The sequence below is a fragment of the Ipomoea nil genome, unplaced genomic scaffold (assembly GCF_001879475.1).
Source record: "Ipomoea nil cultivar Tokyo-kokei standard unplaced genomic scaffold, Asagao_1.1 scaffold1361, whole genome shotgun sequence".
Classification (NCBI taxonomy): Eukaryota; Viridiplantae; Streptophyta; class Magnoliopsida; order Solanales; family Convolvulaceae; genus Ipomoea; species Ipomoea nil.
This window is the reverse complement of record NW_017617789.1, coordinates 1,449,315-1,471,322: the sequence shown is the minus strand read 5'-3', so window position 1 is coordinate 1,471,322 and position 22,008 is coordinate 1,449,315. Positions and strand designations below refer to the sequence as shown.

At 34.7% G+C, this 22,008-nt stretch overlaps 4 protein-coding genes across 4 annotated transcripts; 2 read left to right on the top strand and 2 right to left on the bottom strand.

Moving 5' to 3' along the window:
• Positions 1–966: 966 nt before the first annotated feature.
• On the bottom strand, positions 967–5,041 carry LOC109185932 (protein S-acyltransferase 11). Its single transcript, XM_019335922.1, has 4 exons — positions 4,864–5,041; positions 2,749–2,974; positions 2,086–2,384; positions 967–1,648 (listed from the first exon to the last, which is right to left on the bottom strand). The coding sequence occupies exons 1-4, from the start codon at positions 4,930–4,932 to the stop codon at positions 1,163–1,165; spliced, it is 1,080 nt and encodes a 359-aa protein (XP_019191467.1). The 5' UTR covers positions 4,933–5,041; the 3' UTR covers positions 967–1,162.
• Positions 5,042–8,689: 3,648 nt separating this feature from the next.
• On the top strand, positions 8,690–12,380 carry LOC109185747 (protein COFACTOR ASSEMBLY OF COMPLEX C SUBUNIT B CCB3, chloroplastic). The gene is made up of 2 exons (XM_019335701.1): positions 8,690–8,914; positions 11,760–12,380. Exons 1-2 carry the CDS (start codon positions 8,828–8,830, stop codon positions 12,261–12,263), a joined length of 591 nt encoding a protein of 196 aa, XP_019191246.1. The 5' UTR covers positions 8,690–8,827; the 3' UTR covers positions 12,264–12,380.
• A 901-nt stretch (positions 12,381–13,281) lies between these two features.
• LOC109185928 (uracil-DNA glycosylase, mitochondrial) lies at positions 13,282–17,791 on the top strand. Its single transcript, XM_019335918.1, has 8 exons — positions 13,282–13,701; positions 13,790–14,013; positions 14,596–14,754; positions 14,967–14,997; positions 15,534–15,669; positions 16,068–16,151; positions 16,774–16,900; positions 17,548–17,791. The coding sequence occupies exons 1-7, from the start codon at positions 13,392–13,394 to the stop codon at positions 16,838–16,840; spliced, it is 1,011 nt and encodes a 336-aa protein (XP_019191463.1). The 5' UTR covers positions 13,282–13,391; the 3' UTR covers positions 16,841–16,900; positions 17,548–17,791.
• Positions 17,792–17,932: 141 nt separating this feature from the next.
• LOC109185929 (protein COFACTOR ASSEMBLY OF COMPLEX C SUBUNIT B CCB1, chloroplastic) lies at positions 17,933–20,242 on the bottom strand. Its single transcript, XM_019335919.1, has 4 exons — positions 19,716–20,242; positions 19,509–19,633; positions 18,692–18,844; positions 17,933–18,247 (listed from the first exon to the last, which is right to left on the bottom strand). The coding sequence occupies exons 1-4, from the start codon at positions 20,076–20,078 to the stop codon at positions 18,061–18,063; spliced, it is 828 nt and encodes a 275-aa protein (XP_019191464.1). The 5' UTR covers positions 20,079–20,242; the 3' UTR covers positions 17,933–18,060.
• Between the last annotated feature and the right edge of the window lie 1,766 nt (positions 20,243–22,008).

Sequence of the window (22,008 nt, the reverse complement as noted above, 5' to 3'; positions counted from 1 at the left end):
TGTAGATTATGCCTAAAGTGGACAGATCCCTTTTGGAACCTCCAGATACTGCTAGCTGGAGACGAAGGTTTTCGTCTCCGGACAGAGATGAATTGTCTCCGACTGGCAATTCTTGTTTTCCTTTTTCTTTTCTTTTTTTTTTTTAAAAAAAATTATGAAGTAATTAATTAGTTATTTAAAATTATTTTTAAAATCGATAATCGTCACATCAACATATTTTCAGGTAAACATGTAATTTTGAGTTAAATTGTATGAGTTTGTATCGTTTCGAGACTCAATTGTATTATTTTGTAATTCGATGACTTAATTGCAGTTTAGTGTGCAATTGAGTGGCTTATTTAACCCTTATTCCATACACAAATAATGTACATTCAGTATAATAAAATATAGGCACAAGCGTCAAATAAGCCCATCTACTATTGCGAAGTGCTCGATTTTCACCACGAACTAAATTAAGTGTCAAATAGGTCCATCTACAAGTTGAATTTGTTCAATTAACTTTTTTCACAGGTTAATAACAACTTACCTATTTAATTATTAAAATAAATAAATTAAATTAAATTTAAAAAAAAAAAAAAAAAAAAAATACAGCCACCGCCGGACAGCCGGTGGCTGTATTCTTTTTAATTTTTTATTTTTTAAATAATTTTGAAATTTTTTTTTATAATTGAATTGGTAACCTGCAAAAAAAAAGTCAATTACCTGCCAAAAAAAAATGTAATTGAACAAATTTAATAGGTAAGTGTGGTTAATTAGCCTTTAATTTAGTTCATGATGGGAATTGAGCACTTAACAATAGTACATGGACCTATTTGACACTTCTCCCTAAAATGTATTATACTATCCATGATATAGTGATTGCCCTATCCGACACAATAATATCAAGAAAAACAATCTAAATAAATATCATGATTGCCCTATCCGACACAATAATATCAAGAAAAACAATCTAAATAAATAACAATGGGTATAAATAGGGAAACTATCTATTTCTCAATCTTTGGGATACTCTCAAGCCTCAAAGTATCCCAGGAGGGACTACAAACAACAGAACCCAGATAGCCAAGGGGTTCAAAGAGTACAAAAGTAAAATAAAAGGAGAGACAGAGATCAGATACAAGAACCAAAAGAGAGAGATTGCAGGCTAAGCCTCTTTCATGTTTCATTTCTCGTGACTCTTACTAGAACTCATAAACACAGGCAAATATCTCTTTGTTCTATACGGGCAGCCGAAAAAGCGAATAATATTTTCACAGTCCTTCGTTGTGGCTTCGTCGCTATCAGGTGAACTTAAATGACTCAAGTACGTCTTCCCCTCGTAAATGTAGCATAGCTGCTGCCATAAGAGCACGCTTAAGCCTATCTCCACAGAAACGCTAGACATAAACAGGTACATGAGAACCAAAGCTCTTGCAGGTAGAAACAACATAGAACTTAGAAAGGTGATAATGAATTCCCTCACTGCTCTGAAGAGCAATTCGTGATCAAGAACTCCGGGCCATGGCTTAATGGTTCCATATCTAAATCGCGGCCAAATATGATACGCTGCGTAAGCAGACATGAAGGTAACGTAGACTGTGCTGGTGACCGCTGAAATGAGGAACAAGATGAAGGATCGGTGGTTTGCTGCACCAACACAATTGCCAATCTGACAAAACCAACGGTGAGAGATTGTTATTCCTTGGGTTAATTAAGATACAACTTCCACACATATATATAGGCTAATATTCAAGTGCATCCACCTGTTCCCGTGAGACCCTTAGCAAAATGCACACAATCTACTACACGAATGCACACAGGGTAAATTGTGTGCATTCATGCTGGATGAATTGCACACAATCTAGTCTTTGTGCATTCTTATAGTAAATTGTGTGCATTAGTGAATGGTCTCACGGGACTCGTGGGAAGAGGTGGTCTCATTTGATTATTACTATATATATATATATATATATAGTCTGTGTGCATTAGTGAATGGTCTCACGGGACTCATGGGAAGAGGTGGTCTCATTTGATTATTACTATATATATATATATATATATATATATATATATATATATACACACGGAGTATATAAGAATACTTACAAATGGGCAGTGATGATCCATATCCAAAACACAGGTCCCACAAGAACGGCAGTGGTGTGTCCTAGGTGACTTTGGCTTTAAACAATACAGACAGAATGTATAGTTCTCAAGTCCTCCTTTCCTCACTGCAGGATAGCTGCCCCACAATATGTTTGGAGAAGCACCAGCAGTTCGAAATGCAGTGAAGCTAAACGTAGATATGGTAGATATGGACAAGGTTACAGCTATTATAAGGTGAAGAACACCATAATAATAATTGATGGCAAAGACAACTGGATATATGGCCCAAATACCACCACCTGCACTACCAGAAAACATATAGAACAGCACATCAATTAAAGTCAGAAAGTTTTTAATCAACCAAATTAAGGAAACAAAATGGTCATAGAAAAGCATTCATTAGTTGACGCATTTTATGAGGAATTTTGCTCGAGGCAATGGCCCTACAAGAATACACAGCAGAGCTATTTCATTTCGGAAGTTATTGCATGTTCACTATGATAAGCAACACGTCATTACTCACCACTTCTCCTCAATTTTGTTCCCATTACAATTTAATTTCCACTTTAGAATCAATCCGTCTTTATGATTTCTATCATGACAATAAAAAGACATTTAGAGAAAACCATGACTCAATGAGAGAATGGAATTTTGCAGACTTACATATTATGAAGATCATGAATATGATGAGCACAATAACAAAGCAACGGTCTCGCAAACGTTTCCACTTGAGGCATTTGTTATCACGTTTGACTGCATTTTCATTTGTTATAGCTCCACACCAAGCACATTTGAAAGCAGGTGCATATGGGGAAACTAATAAGCGAAGCCCACAACCCCAGCATGGCTTCTCATGATCCTCACTTACAGATGTTATGGAATGTTCCTCCTGCATGTAAATGCATAATTAACCTTCAAACTTATACCACTTGCAAGAGTTAAATGTAGATAAATCAATGGGAATTATTGAAGGTTTAACAGGGAGTAATTTTAACTCAAAAATAAAGGCATTGTCAGTGAAAAAAGAAAATTATTAACAAAATCAAAGTTGGAAAAGGATAGTTCCATGTCAGAAAGAAGAATTTGTCATTGTAATATGTTAATAATGAAATTCTTCTTCCTCATATAGAAGGTTTCTGGGGTTTTTTGGGAAGGTTTTCATATTTTAACTTCTGAAAAAAAACATTAATTTGGCCCTTCCATCATAAAAGCAAGTGCATTTTCGAGATGAGTGATTAAAAAGTGTGTAAAAGAAAATACTAAAAATATTGATCTTTATCACCTTATATCTAACTCTTCCCAATATGATAATGGAGAAAACTAAAATAAAAATATAAAAATGCCATCTAACCCTAATTTGAAAAATGTTGTCACTCAGCTAGAACCTACTTGGTGCATTCTTTTTGTCAGTAAATTACTAATCATGGGGAATAAAAGGTTATTTTATCTCCCCACATAAAGGCCAGCATATTAGTAATAAAACTGTTCCCCAGATGATCGTCAATTGCCTTTTCTGTCTAGATGTCTAGAGAACCTTTCAATGTGGTAACTTTCCTTCACAAACAGCAAAAATGATGCATGTAGTTTGAAACAAATACAAATTACTATATAGTCTATATATTTGATAAACTAAATAATTAAGAAATATATCCCCTATATAACCTAAAGGAGCCACTATATAGCAGCTTGTTATAATAATTGCAGTAATGAGTGAACTGAAGAGACTCATCAACATCGAAATAGTTTTTGTGTCAAATTAGATGGATATCTGTATTCCAAATGCTCTGAAATTTATAAATTTCTTTATTGTTGGGAACCAAGGGGTTGCAGCCCACATATAAAACATTGAATCACCTTGCTCAAACACAAAGTCCACAAGAAAAACTCATTCTCAGTCACTCAGAATACTTTTACTTAATCCAACTAAGTGTGTTAAAATCACTGAATTGTAATCTTTTTGGAAATCATTAATCCCAATCCACGCAGTTCCCTTGAAAATCCACCATTTTATTTCTTACCAGAAAACCCAAAATATTACATATAAGGAAGTCTTTGATATGCTAGTTCTCTTCCCTCATCACCAGTACTTTGATTCAAAATATTTTGTGCACACTATAATACAATACTAATACTTAATACACCATTTAAATTTTCCAGATTCAAACTCAATTTCTTTTTCTTTCAGAGTACCCATCAATCCATCATTTTTAGCTAACAAACACACAATCTCAACAAGTGGACATAAAGGCCAGTGCACCCAATATGAAAAATTTTCCATTAAAGATTGAATTTTTCAGTCATTATCATTTAATATTGTTAAAATTTCACTGCCTTTAAGGCACAGAGTTCTCATCTTCCTTTTCTTCCCCTCTTTTATTTTTTTCTATTTCATTTATCAATATGAAATTACGTCAGAAAGTAGAAACATTCATCCCTTCCACTTTTCCATGATAAATTTAACACGACAAATACTTAGCTTAGGTACAGATTTCTCTAAAAACAAACATGCCGCAAGAAGCAGATCATTAATTAATTCAAAATAACATTTAAGAAAATAAATAAAAATAAATGTATACAATCCCATGTCAAAATAACATAAAAATCCTAAATTCGATTCACATGCATTAACACGTAAATACATGTATCTGCAAAAAATAAAATAAACTGGTCAAATTATTAGAAACAAAAAGTAAGAAATAAGAGAGTTTGTGCAGGTTATTTTAGAAAAAAAAAAAAAAAAAAAAACGATAGTCAACGGAATCAAGGACGGCGAGGTACCTGAGAAACGACGGTGTCGGAGGTGGTGGCCGCGGCGGATGCGGTGGTGGTGGAGTCCGCAGATTCCATACTCCACACCACCTGTCAAGACGTCCCTCCGAAATTCTCGTCCTGTGCGCTCTCCTTATTCTCCTTCTCTTTTATCGTCTTTCTAAATTTAACTAAACAAGAAATGCCACCTTCTATTTTTATATGCACAATATTTTTTATTTTTTTCCTATTTTCGATTAGAGAATACAGAATTACAGAGCATCGCGTGTTTTTTTTTTTTTAAGGTCAAAATTCTTCATTAGTTTTTTCTTGTTAAAAGAAGGAAAAAAACAAATCTAATGGAAGGTGTGCAAGTTACTTTGTGGACTCTAAGTCTTGGATTGTTTCACACTTTCACTAAATTGACTTTTAATGCTACTTTTTGCTAAGGGGCGTTTGATATCTAGTTGTTAGATTATTGGATTAGTGGATTTGATTAGTTGATAATATTGGATCAATGACCGAAATGTGTGGTCAAAAGCCTGAAATTTCCAAAGTGTGTCACGTTTTTTTTTTTGACAAAAATATGCAAAACTCCTTTGGGAGTTGCGTTTTTTGTTGTGTCCCGGCATATTTTTTTTTCCGGTATTTTCGTAAAACGCAAGAGGTAGTTGCGTTTACGTATTCGTATACGTAAAACGCATTACCTTAATGCGTTTTCTAGGGGATACGGTATAGGCAAAAACGCAACTTACGTTTGCGTCTTACGTATTATACGGAAAACGCAAAAGTAAGTTGCGTTTTTTGGATTTTTTGTACCGGCGCTTTCCGGCGACATCGAAGAACGGCGAGAACCACAAATAACTGCTCTGTTTTCTTCAATCATTTCCCATTCCATCGTTCAAAATTTTTCGAAAAAAATCCATCGTTTCCTATATAGACTGCTGCGTCCTCTCTTCTCTTCTTGTTATCATAATCAACAACAATGGAGAACCAAACCCAGAACAGAAAGCAGAATCAGAAGCAGAACAGAAACGTCGGCGGTGCTCCACCGGCACCGAACGTCGTTGTTCAAGACCAAGAAGAGTTCAGGCTCCGGGAGACGGCGCCGCTACTCAGCGGCGGGAATGAGAGGCAGGCGACGGCGTTTGACCTGGTGGAGCAAATGCAGTTTCTGTACGTGAGAGTGGTGAAGGCGAAGGAGTTGCCGGCAAACGATCATTCCCCTCACCCTTTTGTGGAAGTGAGGATTGGGAACTTCAGGGAGCTCACTCGCCACTATAAGAACAATCCCAATCCTGAGTGGAACCAGGTTTTCACTGTCTTTAAAGACCAGATTCAGACCACTGTGATCGTATTCGTATTCGTATACGGAATAATTGTATTACGCAAGTGCAAGTGGCGTTTTACGTTTAATTACAAAAACGCAATTCATTCTTGCGTTTTTCACATAATTCCGGCGGACTAGCGCCGGTAAATAGTCCGCATTTCGGAGTTGCGTTTTACGTATTTTATAGGATTATACGTAAAAACGCATCTCCCAAATGCGTTTTAACGTATTCCATACGTCACATAAAAACGCATTTGGCAGATGCGTTTAACGTATACAATACGAAAAACGCAACTCGCCATTGCGTTTTACGTAAATAATGAAAAAAAAAAAAAAAATACAGCCGGGACAACAACAAAAACGCAACTGGGAACTGAGTTTTACATATTTTTGTCAAAAAAAAAAAGTCAAGACACATTTAGGGAAATTCTCTTGGCCATCTACACATTTCGATCATTGATCCGATAATATTAGTTGATTGTAGAAAGATGTTTGGTAAATTAGTTGGTAGCTTACAGCGGATCACATGCAAAATGATTTCTCGCAAAGCTTATCGAAAAAGTTACTGTGTGAGCATCATTTTAAATTTTAGCATTTTGAAGCAATAAGCTGTTACAAAAAAATTAATTAATCAAACAATTCTATTGAATGTTTAACAAAGTCAAACACCTAATAGTGGACAAATAAGCTAAAATTGGCTAATAAACTAACTATATTATCAAACAGGGCCTAAGCCAAAACACAATATTCTATATGATAGCATAAATTGAGAGCAAATACCAATTTTGGTCTCACAAGTATTAGCAAAGTAACAGTTTTGGTCCACGTATTTAACTCCGATAAATTTTCATCCACGGTTATTGTTTTAGTACCAATTTCATTCACAACTATTGATTTAGTGTCAAAATTTATCACACTGATCACCCTTTTATTTAAGACATGCCGAAATATAAAATTATTAAGGATATTTTTGTCATTTTCAAATTAAGATATCAATTTGAACATGAATAAATGATTTAAGCTCTAAGATCAATCCCAATTCACAATTCTCTTCCTCAAATTAAGGTAGGATGAGGATGAGAAGTGCGAATTAAGATCAATCTTAGGGGTTAAATCCCTTCATTCATACTCAAAATGGGATCTTAAGTTGAAAAGAATGAAAATACCCTTACAAAATTTATATTTCGGCATGCCTTGAACGAAGGAGCGTTATGATGTGCAACCGCGTGCACCATTTGCAAAAACGACGTTGTTTTGACGTCCAACTAAAATAAAAAAAAAAATAAAAAATAAAAAATAAAAAAAACCTATTTTGATTGCTGTTAACAGCGTTATGTTGTGCATTTGAACTATACATCCATAACTTCATAAATATACATTCAGAATTGCATAACCACACATTCATAACTATACATTCAGAATTGCATAACTACACATTCATAACTTCGTAACTATACATTCAAAATGTGAAATTATAAAATTACGAACATATGTTTACGTAACTAACGGCAATCGAAAATATTTTTTTTTTCTTTAAGTAAAACGACGCCATTTTTGCAACCGTGTGCACCATCGGTTGCACAACATAATTTGCCTTGAACGAAAGGGTGACCGACGTGATGAATTTTAGAACTAAAATTATAATCGTGAATAAAAATTGATACTAAAACAATAGTTGTTAATTAAATTAATATGAATTAAACATGTGAATCAAAATTGTCATTTAATATTCGCGATATCAAAATTGGTATTTATTCATAAATTAGTGAAGAGAAATAGGAAAGTATTTGTAGTCTATGATGATAACAATTGGTCACTATGATGAGGATCAGAGCAATACGAGTACAAGTACGAGTACGAGTACGATTAAATGTAGTCATATTGATAATTGAGTACAAGATAGTCATTGAGAGGGATTGACTAAACTATTTATATTACAATAAGTTGGTCAAAAATAAAAAAAGTCTTTTGCATTCATTATTATTATTATTTTTTGTGAATATTACTGACTCTATGACAATGTAGTATCTGTTTATCATTCCTACTGAATTTCGAACCCACAATCTCTCATATAAGAAGCAAATTAATGTTATTGAACCACAAAATCTTTGACTTCTTGTTTATTTTTTAAATAGCAAATTTTACCAAAACATGTTGATTATTTGGGGTAGACATTCAAACTTATGTATATATACAAAAATCTTTTTAGTAATATCAGCTAAATATCATAATGTTTATATTTGAATATATTGCATAGACAGCTCAACGGTTCAACTGATTGCAAGGGTTAAATTTATCATAGTGATCTAATCTCATCAACGGAAAACAACCACAGACATCTTTGGCCTGTGACTACCGAGTTCTCACAGTAATTTTTTTTTGTTTTTGTTTTTTTTTTTTTTTTTTTGTTTTTTTTTTTTTTGTTGTTGTTACTTTTACCGGTTTCTCACAGTAATTTTTTTTTTTCTTAAAAGAAAAGAAAGAAACTTTTTAAAAAAAATATATATGGACTGTTTTTTAGTTTGTGGAGAGGAGCATATATATACAAGATAACGAAGTGTCTTGTTGGCGCTTATTCTCTGGAATTTCAATCCCTACGTTTCCCGACCAAAGATTGACAACCAGTCGGTAGATATCGTTCATTTCTTCTCCGACCAGTCACAAATGCTTGTTGGAACGGCCACCTTCACGGTCCATATTGCCAACGTTCAATCTGGAGCGTTGGTTACAAAGCAGCGATACAGATTTCTGGTATGCCCCTGGACTGCTTCTCAGAAGTATTAATTTGTCGAATTTCATTTTTTTAATTTAAAAATTCGTTCTCGTATACTCTCTGGAGCTCTTTTATATTCATACTCTTCCAAGATTCAAGCATAATTCAGGGTTTTAAATCATTCGTGGATTCTGTTTGCAATAGCTCCTAGAATTTCAGGACTGAAATCGTGCTCCTTTACCCGATTCTCTTTCTTTTCGGGTTAAAAAGTTTATACTCGTATGCTATGGGAGCTGTTTGTTTAGAGATTTTAGTTAGCCTATAAGCTGCTTATTTGACCACTATTAATTGTTTGACTTGATTAAAAAAAATTATAAGTGTTTGGTTAATTAGCTGTTGTAACTTCAAAATGCTAAAATTCAAAAAGTTGCTCAAAGCAACTTTTTCAATTAACTTTTTGAAAAAAGAAAGTATATCACAACAGCTATCAGCTAACGGCTAATTTACCAAACACCTTTCTACAATCAGCTAATGTTATCAAGTAGTTATACCCTCTTGTTAACCCAATCAGCTAACCGCTATCAGCTATCAGCTATTAGCTAACAATCATTTACCAAACATGGCCTTTCAGTATAAGATGTCTAGTTTGTTCGTAGTTGGGGTTTTTCATAAGTATTATATTTCACTCATAAGTATTAAACATTTTGCTTAAGTACTTAAACCCCTAATATTATATTTTGATTTAAAAGTATTACATTTGTCATAAAAAAGTATTTTATTTTTTCTCATAAGTATTACTTCGTATAATTTCCCTACCAATTAATCAATTTATCCCGACTAGTATTACATTTTTCTCATTAATAACTATTTCAACCCTTAAATATTGCATTTTAATTTGAAAATATTACATTTTTTTCCTCAAAAAGTATCACACTTTCTCGTATGATTAACAATCAAATTATGATTAGTATTACATTTTCATATAGACTCGACCTGTCTCACAGAAGTATTCGTGAGATGGTCTCAAGGAGACTCACCCCTAGAGGAATTGTTATTGGTTATGGAATTTGACAATTTGTAAATGGAGATTTAATATTTGCCAGTGGTGTGCACTCAGAGGGTTTAACTATTGCTAGTTCAATTAAATTTATCAAGCAAAAAGAGAAGTATATTTCACTTCAGCTAGCTAACAGTTGCTCAGTGAGCAGCATTTAATTTTACTTACCAATGTTTGTGGGTTTTGCTTGAGATCATTTGAATCATATTCGTGTATCGCAGAATCAGGATCCAACTATTTGCTTGTGTTCTTTTCTAATCCAATAAATGATGGTTATGGTATGAATTTGTTGTTGGAATTATTTATTTAGAATGCTAAACTGTCAATTATGAGTTTATGACTTATATATGGTGAAAGTTGTTTCAAAGGAGTCGATGTTGATGGCAACCACTTGCTTTTGTAGAGGTGGTATGTGATCGGTATATGATCCTTGTGAATTATTTGGTATAGCCTGCACTTTTCATGCTAATATTTGAGAAGCTGGCCTTTAAGTTAGTAAGGGGTAATGAGATACGAAGAAATTATTTATGAGTTAAATGCCCTGCCCTCTCCCTAGGATGCTCGTACTCCACCAGACATTATATATGATACTCCGAACTTAAGTTGTCTGTCTTTTGATATTTGGCTTGAATTCAACTGCTTATATTGCACAAAGGATAGTGAACAGGTTTTTGTTTGCTCATGCTGCATTCTCTGATAAAATGTTTTTTTTTTTTTTTTTTTTTTTTTTCCACTTGTCTTTACTCTCTACCCCACATATCTTTTCTATAAAAAAGTTTATCTTCCTTCAGGTAGCTTGGGTTTTGGCAACAGCCATACCTTTTCTTGTTTCTCATATAACATACGGAATTGATATTTACTCATGTCACTGATAAGAAAGGTAAAGTCGGTGACAGAGCTAAGAGGGCATTCCAGTTATCAAGGATACTCTACAAAAGTTATTTAAAAACCAAAATCTGTACATGTAGACAGTTGGTTCTCTGGTGGTGTACAACATTTTTAGCACTTTTAGTGGTTTGATGGAACTTGCATTTTCCTCTTCTGGTCTTTCATTTTCTTTCAGAACAACCCTCTGCATTAGTCTGGAATTTTAAATGGAACAAACTTTCACAAGACATTGTTCTTAGTTATTTGCTGGATCCCCCTCTTCGTTTCTTTCATTTTCATGATGGGGGTGTTTGGTAAATAGTTGTTAGCTGTTAGCTGTTAGTTGATTGGATTGGTGGGTTTGATTAGTTGATAGCATTAGCTAACCGTAGAAAGATGTTTGGTAAATTAGCTTATAGTTGATTACATGTAAAATGACATTCTCAAAAAGCTTATCGAAAAAGCTACTACTTTGAGCAACTTTTTGAATTTTAGCATTTTGGAACAATAAGCTGTTACAAAAAGTTAATTAATCAAACACTTATATTGAATGTTTAATCAAGTCAAACATCTAATAATGGTCAAATTAGTCAAAATTAGCTGATAAGCTAACTATGTTACCAAAAAGGGCTCCACTTTTTTGGGGTGCTCAACTCTTTAAACTTGGAAATCCTTAACTCCACTTTTAAATTGGAGCAGTAGACACAAAAGCTGATATCTACACTTGGTGTGGATCCCCATGTCTGTGAGCCCGTAGAGTTTCTATCATGAATTCATGCAGTCTCGAGTTTAATTGAGCAAAGAAACTGGCCATAATCATAATTGGACCATCAGCCAATTTACTTGTATATCGCTCTCTTTTCTTGCAATTGACGTTATTGGAATTAACTATAAATCTATGTTGAGTTGATATTGCATTGACACTCATGAGTTGTTAACACAAGACATTCCTTTTGCAGGAAAGGTTTCATATAAAAAGGGCTAGTCAGCGATGGAGAAGAACACAGTTTAAAACCTCGTGTTCTCTTGAAGATTCAGTTCCTCGGGGAGTTGAATTTATGAACCCACACGCCAACTATTGCTTCAATTTACACGAGCCACCTAGCGTTCTTGCAGATGCTGCATCAACACTGATACAAAGACTGGTGCTACTCGATTTGGACCCTGCCACCGCAAAATTGGCCATCACCTTCCTGGGGCCCGTCCTATCGGCGTTTTCTTTTCTGTTCATCTTGCGAATAGTGATGTCCTGGTACCCTAGACTCCCCGTCGGGAAATTCCCTTACGTGATAGCATACGCACCAACAGAGCCGATACTCATCGCGACACGCAAAGTGATACCTCCTCTCGGTGGAGTGGATGTCACACCTGTGGTCTGGTTTGGGTTGGTCAGTTTCATCAATGAAATACTGTTAGGCCCTCAGGGGTTGCTTGTTCTCCTATCTCAACAGGTAAGCTCCTAGAGAGGCTATGTACATGTAATATCCAGGGAGGAAACCATATTCTCTCTAGACTGTTCAATTTTGTACATGACAGGGAAATGAGAAAACCATTCATTTATGTGTTTGCCACGCCCAGAAATCCCAGAATGACTTTGAAGATTGAAGTAACCCATAGGCCAAAACCAACCCTCCAAATTATCTTGCAAGACACAAGTTCAAGATTTTAAAATCTTGCAATTAAATTGAACAATATAAAATCGTGCATGAAAGTGATATGTATTTCTTGTTGTAGCCTGACATGACAGTTAATTTTTAAGAAATAATTTTTAAATCAATTTTATTAATTTTACATACATTAAAATTTTAAAATAAATTGTAATTTATTTAAAATTATTAAATTAAATGTAAAAATAAATAACTTTTTAAAAGTTAACTTCTATATCAACATATAATTAGAGTGTATATCACATGATTTTGGAATGTTCATGAATCTAATTGCAATTTTTAAGTTGGATGATCAAGTTGCAATTTCACGTGTAGTTTGATGACTTATTTGACTTTGTCAAATAATTTCTCAAATGCATTTGATATTAAATGATCGCACATTTGACAATTATCATGTACTGTGATATGACACATTTATTACTATTTCAAATGACTATTCACACGATTAAACCTTGTGAGATTAGTTTGTAAAGAATTACAAATGTTTCAAAAAAAATAAATTATTGTGCATTTAAACTCAAATTAGTTTTGACAAATTTCAATCAATTTATCTGTGGTATATCCCCAGCATAATACAAATATACAATTGAAAAATATTATTTTATATTCTCAATTTTTACTTTCACACATAAAATTTTGATATAGACATTATCAAAACTCATCACATTAAGAAATAAAATTAAGGGAGTAATGTATTGAGACTCACCTAAAAAAAAAAAAAAAAAAAAAAAAAAACTTATCAAGCATTTTAAAATTAAAAGACTAATAAGATTTGATAGAAGTGAAACTCTATACAATAATGGTAATGGTTTGTTCCCGCCACAAAAGAGTGCCTTTTCCCCTTCTACGCGCCATTTTGCTATCGCCATAAACTACCCTACAGCCGTACTACAGAGCAGAGATATTGAATCTTGTGTAAAGGAAATGGCTTCTTCTACTGGGAAAACCATTTTGGATTTTTTCAAGCAACCGGCAGCGAAGCGCCTCAAACGGGTCTCTTCGCCACCGCCGTCGCCGTCTCCCCCCTCCGCTGTTCTCGTCGCCAACAGCTTCTCTTCTACTGCCTCGTCGTCTCCGACGGACGGCGATGCCGACCAAAACGACGTCGTGCTGCCAACCACAGCGGCGCTCACTCCTGACCAGAAATCGAGAATCGAATTCAACAAATCCCTAGCCAAAGCGAAACGCAATCTCAAGCTCTGTGCTGAGAAAATCTCTAATTCTGTTGTTAAAGGTCAGTCTGCATGATTACACCTGATCTTTTATGTACACTTGGTTTATTTTAATCGATGAGGGATTTCAAGGGAGTAAATGTGTGGTAGGTGAGGGGGCGCAGTATGTGAACTTGAAGGAATTGTTGGTAGAGGAGTCGTGGTTGCAAGCATTGCCGGGGGAGTTTGAAAAGCCGTATGCCAAGAACTTGTGTAAATTTGTGGAGAGTGAAATTTGCAGTGGTGGTGTGCCAATTTATCCTCCTCAGCATTTGATTTTCAATGCACTTAATACTACTTCTGTTGACAATGTAAAAGCTGTCATCATTGGACAGGTATAATTCCATGTACCCCTGGCCATATGCACCCCACCCCTCAAAAAGAAAAAAGAAGGAACCAAAATACTTAGTTATGTTATTGCCTTTCTTTATCTGTGTTCCCTCTGTAGTTTCTTATTAGAAAGATTCCATTTTTTGTAAATAAGAAGAAAGCAGGTTTAGCTGATGGTACTTGCATATCAATCTTTAGAACTAATTTGACCTTTTGTCTCTCACAACTTAAAAAATGGACAACATTAGTTTCTTGGCTTTCACAAAGTAGATTACATTGGTCTTTCCACTCTTTTAGCCAAAATGAATTTATAAGAAAAAATAGATCCAACATTCGGTCCCATTTCAGATTTCTTGATGGAGGGACCAACATTCTAAGTTGAGGTGAAATGATTGAACTCACTGAAGTGCCACTATGACAAAAAAAAAAAAAAGGGAGCTAGTTCTCAGTCTTTACATTAAGCCTTTTTGATAGATTCACTTAGTTGATCAATTTATAAATTTGTTTCTACTAAACTGTGCTGGATTTGAAACTGCCGTATGCATGTGTTTTTTTTCCCTAACATTTACTGTCATCCTTACTATCAGGATCCATATCATGGACCTGGTCAAGCAATGGGCCTGTCTTTCTCAGTGCCAGAGGGTGTAAAAGTTCCTTCAAGCCTTGTTAATATTTATAAAGAACTTAAGCAAGACTTGGGCTGTTCAATTCCTTCTCATGGAAATTTGGAAAGATGGGCTATACAGGTAACTCAAGTTAATTTTCATAAGTATTATTCATCTCATATCTGGCATTCTGGCTATTCAATTGTGGTAACTCTTCTGTACAACTTACGAATGTCTCATTATTCAGTCATGTCATGACATCCTTGTGTTATTTCCTGTACTCTTTTAGGTAGAATGAATTTTGATTTCTATTTCCATTTGTTAATTTCCTGAATTAAATAACAAATTTGCAGGGTGTTCTACTTCTCAATGCTGTTCTTACAGGTATGGTTTTATTTCCAATCAATATTATGCAGTATCTCTCTTATATCCTCTCCTTTGGGTCATTCAGTCATGTTTTCCTCTGGCACATAAATAATTTGACAAAAGCATTTATTGTTTCGTTCTCTACACCCAAAATTGTTTGACAATGCATTTACTACAGAATGTAAATGTTGCAGAAGTAAATGCAAACTAAACACCTTGCTGCCCACCAACCAAAATTCAGCCCAATTCAATTGCCTATTGATAGTATATGGATGCAGTTGAAAGCTAAATTGGTCTAATCCACTGAGATTATTGTTGAACATTTTGGACGTCAATGAGCAGCTTAAAGTGAAGCGACTCAGATGACTATTTCAATCATTTATATTTTCAAATTTTGATTAATCAAATCAATTATCCTCAAGTCAAGCCATCTCTCTCAATTTCTCATTTTCTCCTTTCTATTTATTGATCAACTGCCATCTCCACTTAATCATGTGTTCCTCTATCACTTTTTCTGTTCTTCTCATTGCCCCCTCTTTTTTGACATCTATCAGTTAGGCAGCATCAAGCAAATTCTCATGCAAACAAAGGTTGGGAGCAATTTACTGATGCTGTCATCAGAACAATTTCTCAGAAGAAAAAAGGAGTTGTTTTCCTTCTTTGGGGAAACTATGCCCAAGCAAAAGGCAGGTATGTAATGTGACACGCTTCATTCGGATCAAGTTCAAAATTTTTAATCAGAAATGGGCTGGTCATGGCTCTTTTTTTGTTTTAGTATATATGTGCTAATAGGCAAGTTATAATAAGTTGTTTCTGCTTGAAATGCTTATTTCTCAACTTTTGTAGAAGAGAATTTTTTAAAAAAATTTTAAAAGTAAGACCATAAATGGCATTAACTGGTACAGTTTTGCACATAAAATGATGCCTTTGAATGAAACTTATATGATGCTTGAAATAGTTTGGCTGATATGATCCAAAGCACTAGTTTCTCCTTGTTAACTCCTTCACTAACCAAGCTAAAGCTTACTTAGACTAAAATATCATTTGAAATCGGGAATTATTATTCTTATTAATAGAGATTTGTACAGGCTAATTGATGAAACCAAGCATTATGTGCTTAAATCAGCACATCCTTCTGGTTTGTCTGCACACAGAGGCTTCTTTGGATGCAGGTTTGTCAGCCTACAATGAATTTATTTTTGCATTAAAGTCATCTGCATTTACTGGTATATATCACTGCACTCTTGTAGTTTATTGTACTGCTGCTTGCTTAAATTGCATGTGTTCAATACAATATGAAGAAATGTACTTGCTTTAATTCTGATTCTGCATCTAGTTTATTTTTATTTCCTGAGAGAACTCTCTGAAGAAAGTTCAATACAATATGAAGAGTTGTACTAGCTTTAATTCTGACTCTGCATCTAGTTTACTTTTATTTCTGGAGAAAACTTTCCCACTGAAAGCTGGAAAAGGAATGGGCTCCATGATATTAAGGATGCATAAAAAATCTCATTGACCTTGTTTGATTTTAGTGGGCATGAGAATGATCCTGGACCCTCCTATAATTATGTTTGATTTTAGGAAAAAAAAAAAGAATTCCTTCAATGAGTAATTCTTAATATGTTTACTGTTACCAGCTCAGGGGTTTTGAGCACTATCGTTTTGTATGGATGGTAATATGGTATTTATGGTTTTACAGCATAAATACTCAATCGTATTATATCTTGAAATCTTCACTTAAAAGTATCTGGCAGCTAACATTTTTTTCCCTTCAATTGATGATTACTTGCACAGGCATTTTTCACAGACAAATAAGCTTATGGAGAAAATGGGAAAATCTCCCATAGACTGGCAACTATAGTGTAGAATGCCATTCTGGAACACTAGCATAGTGGGATTCAGCTATTATCAATATGCATAGGTATGTAAAAATGATCACATCATGTATCATACACTGCACAATTGCCACAATTATTACTCCGTATTTGAGATTTCTGAGTTGATGAGGTTATGAGCAATTAACTGCTAACGTTGTTATTTGCTGATGGCTGGTTGCCTATCAATGTATTAGCATTTGATAAGTATCATTCAACATTTGAGATGCTCAGCAACTAATTACAAGCTACATCACAATAATCTCTTTTTTGACAGCAGATAATTTGTTATGGGCATTGATCATAAATATTCTTGCATAATTTTCTCTCTTGTGGACATATTTCTTTCTTTATTTGGAGCACTGTCTTGGTTAGGAAGTATGTAAGAGTGGTATTTACTTGAAAAGGTGTATGGTACTATTTGTCAATACTTGGCCTACTAATAAAAACAAGTTGGTCTACAGAATTGGGGTTCTATGGGGTTGGGAAAAATTAGATTAGCTGGCTTTATAAAATGTTGAAAGTTGCAAAAATAGCAATATTCCTCTTGTTAAGGACTGCTTTTAGTAAGAGTCGTGCTGCTCTGTGGTATTTTCAGGCCACTGGTTAATAAACTGTTACTGAAATAAGTTCTATTTCGTATCTTATACTGACACCTTTTTTTTTTTTTTTTTTTGAAATTCTTTATTGGTAGGGAGGCCAATTTTGTGATGGGCGATCTTGCTGGAGATGGAATGTGGCTAGGCCGTGTTGTTTTTTGCTCTTTTCCCTATGATAAGTGGCTAGTATATATATCTTATGTATGTATGTGTGGCATCACTCACTGATTATCCCTCAATTGTTATTCAAGTTAACTTATCTTTTGCTCCATCCATGTCTCTACCACACTGACACTCTTCTCTCTATCTCTCTTTCCTACCTGATTGACTGGTTTGAATCGTGGTTATGGCAGTGCTGCTAATCAATATGATATTTCCAGGATGTTTCCTTGGCTAGGCTTCTGCTGTATGTTGAGTCCAACCAAGTAAGATTTACCAGTGCAATTTGTGGATATTTGCATGTTTGCTATCTGTTGTTTGTTAGACAGCAAGGTAAAAGCAGCATTCTCCTAATACTCATGTTGATGAACAAAACAAATTCATCCTCAATATAACTGTGTATATATATGCTTTGGTTACATGTGTCTTCCCTAGAAACCCAGAAAATATCACCTCTCAAACAAGCCTTTAACATAGACCATGCCTTTCTCACTGAAATTCAGCTCCTTCCTCATTTGCTCTACCTGCACATCATCTCCCTGAACAATAACCTCCTTCAGGGTTCCATCATCATCCACCATCATTTTCACCTTCACCTGTTCCTTTCTCGACGCCCGAGTCCAATAGTATACACCCCTGCTCATTCATTCCAGAGTTTTTTTAGTACTACTGACTCATTATAATGCAGTATCTATTCATAACTACTTTCTTAATCTACTGAAGCACAAAGAGTCAATACCGCCCCCACTGAGGCTCGAACTCATGCCCTTTCATTTGGGAGAGCCACTAGACTACGGTTGAAAGGTAGAAGGGCATGCCTAGTGTAAACCATGTCACACATAGGAGGCTACCATTGCAACTATCATGGAGTTAATACCAAATTTAATTATCAACTTTGATGATAAGTTAATACCAAAACATCGAAGTTGAGAATTAAATCTGGTATTAACTCAATTGCATCATGCATTGAATTTGTGAATATAAAATTCATAAATTCAATGCATAATATGTTTACAGAAGTGGTTGCCCAATAAAGTTTGAATGGAAATCAAAATTGTTTAGCATTATAGCAGCACTTACGCTAAGGGACTTAATGCAGTGAGCCAAAACCAGTTGTTTCCTATTTCCGGAAGAGTTATGGTGAGGACAAGGGAACAACTGGCTAAGCTTATGCAAGTGCAGAAAGCTAGCAGCGCTGCTTGCCCCCGGCTTGGTGCCATCATTCCTTCAAACCTTCACCATTGGAGAACAGTACGTGGCTGTCAGTGACTTTTAAATCAAAATATGCAATATACATGTATTCATCCATAACATACTATATTTCAGATTACAAGAATTATTATATTATTAGCTTTCGATAACAAGAAAATTTGCAGTCATTGTTCGAGGGTGTTACTGAATATTCTATAACCAATAAAAGACCTAAATCAACTTAGGTGATCCTAACCGACAAATGACTACAAGTAAATCAATTTAGGTAGTCCTAGCTGGTAAAGAATCATAATTCACACAAGTAAACTAGTCTAGTTGACCCTAACTAGCAAAGGACTACAATGAAGTAAACAGTTTAGGTGATTCTAGTTGACAAAAGATCACAAGAAAGTAAATTAACTAGTTTAAAAAATCACAATAAAGTAAATTAACATAATTTGTCCATTGCTGACTGGTTCAAATTAAGAAGAATTTGTCCATTGCTGACTGGTTCAAATTAAGAAGGTTAATAATCACTTCCTCGAAGTTGAATTTGAAACTTTATAATTAATGAATCAATAATCTTACTAACTTGATTAGGTTGTACTAGATTACAAGAATTTTCTCTATGGATGACACATTTTTTCCTTTTATTTATTTATTTATTGGAGATAAAAGGGTAGGATGCATTGGGTGGTTGACATACGTTATAGTCTCTCCTCTATCCGACACCACAAAATTGTTGCGAGTGAAGAACGCCAGAATCTCTCCCGCCACCCTGTTCGCCGCCTTCTTCCCCTCCTCCGTCGTCACGAACGTCTTCTGCACAATCTGCAACCCGCACAAAAACTCCGACTCAGCAACGCCCAAAAACACAAAAAAGGAACACCAGTAGAGAAAGAAAGGGAGAAACCTTGGATTTAACAGAGCGTTTGATGAGGGACCAGAGACCGGGAACGGAGATGACGAAGAGACCCAACGAAGTGTAGTAGCTAGCCAAGGAGTATCCGCCGCCGTCCGCGGCGGCGAGCTGGAAGAGGGAGGAGGAGGGGTCCTGAAAATGGTCGGCAATGTGATGGGGAGCGGCTGAGAGAAGTTGGAGGGCTTCGTGTTCGAGGGAATTCGGAGATGATACTCTGACGAGAGTGAGGTTTCTGTTGGTTCTTGTTGTTCGTGCGGCTGCCGGAGTGCCGGGAAGAACCCGGCTGAGCCGCCATGGACGGTGGGTTTCAGAAGGGTGAGATAGAGGAGAGAGTAGCAGCTTATTAGCTGCCATGACACACACAATTCAAGGCTGAAAACAGAAAATGGAAGATTTGTTTGGCGTTGCAGTATTGCTAGCACCAATTTATCAATGCTATTTGCGCCAAAGTACCTAAGTTTTTTTCTAAATCGTCAATGCGCCCCTATTATTTTGGTTTGGTATCGTTTGATTTAGGGGTCACTTTAATTTTTAATTGGAATAAGGTTCAAATTGGTCACTGAGCACTTTAAATGTATGCAATTTCACCTGATAGCAGGTTACCATCAATTTTAGAAGGTTACCATCAATTAAAAATATTAACTCAGCTGTCACGCAAGCAGGTAATCTGCTAAAATTGATGATAATTTGCTATCTGGTAAAATTGCATAAATTTGTAGTGTTCAGTGGCTTAATTGCACGTTTTTTGAGTTTTCAGTGGTCTAATTGCACTTTTTTTTTTTTTTTTTTTTTTTTTCGTTCAATAGCCTAATTACATTTTCAGATTACGTTCAGTGGTCAATTTGAATCTCATTCATTTTTAAGTTAATCAAACACATGATATTTACACGAGACGACGCTGCCGATCACTCCATGCCGTCGGTAAGAAGATGTTGTGTCGATGCAGGATATTTACACGAGACGGGCAAGGCCACTGTAGGGGCTGTTTTGCTTGATGATGATGGAGGCTACATCTCGGCCTTTAGTGCACCATTACCGACTTGTTTATCACCACTTATGGCTGAGGCTTTGGCGTGCAAGGAAGTTTTATCATGGTTAAAAGATCGAGGGGAACAGAGTATCGAGATTTACACAGATTGTTTGACACTACAACGTTATCTTACTGCACCAACCACTGCGTTTCGTTCTTACATTGGCTATGCCATTGACAGCTGCAGGCAAATTGCCACCTATTTTCAGTCCTGTTCTTTTAATTTTATTTCTAGATCAGACAATTATTTAGCTCATGCATTAGCTACTACGGCTTATCAGCAACTTGCTGCTATGTACTGGGATATCCACCCACCAGACATTATTTCAGCTTTTTTCTAATGAAGCACCGCAGAAAATTTTCAAAAAAAAAAAAAAAAACATGATAAAGTACCATACACACAAATGCTTCCATAGTATATAGGCAAAATAATATCTCAAGCGTCATGTACTATGATGACATTTGTATTATCATTTTAAATGGGTGATCATAGGTTTGAACTCCGGTGGTGGTGGTGAGGGCTTAAATTTTTTGAGTTAAAAATGATTGAAAAGATATAGAACAACTTTTACATTGTAAAGAATCATGAGTATTTTTAAAAAGAAAATAAAAGCAAAATAATATAATTTTTAAATAGGCTCTTAAATTTTATACACATGAATTTTTAAAAGTTGTAATTAAATACATCAACATGTCATTTTTAAGCATTGATGCACAAAAAATATGTTATTCACCTGTAATAACCAGTTATTAGGGTTTTGACAACTAATTGCCTTCTTATTGTATAAAGGCGATCGCCAGTCATCGGTCGTTGAAAGCTCACCGGAATTCTAATAATAGGTTCTTTAATGTCGACGCCCGAAAATGACATGTTAGATGTATTTAATTGCAACTATTAAAAATTCAAAAACTTAATTGGTTTTTTCGTATAAAGTTCAATGGTCTATTTGATTTTTTTTTAATAATTTTATTAAGTATTCTCTTTTCTCATTTTATATATCTATTTCGGTTAATAAAATTTAGCTAAAGTTATTTACAATTCAATTTATCATAATATTTAGTTTAGTATTAGTATATACAATTTATATATTTAAAAATTACATTAAAATATTATTAAACACAAAAAATTAAGTTTAAATTTTTTAAAAAAATATTTTAAATAATAAATAAATAAAATATTAATTTGACGGATAAATAGTAAACATGATAAGTGAAATACGAGAAGATAAAATAAACACGTTATATTAACATATT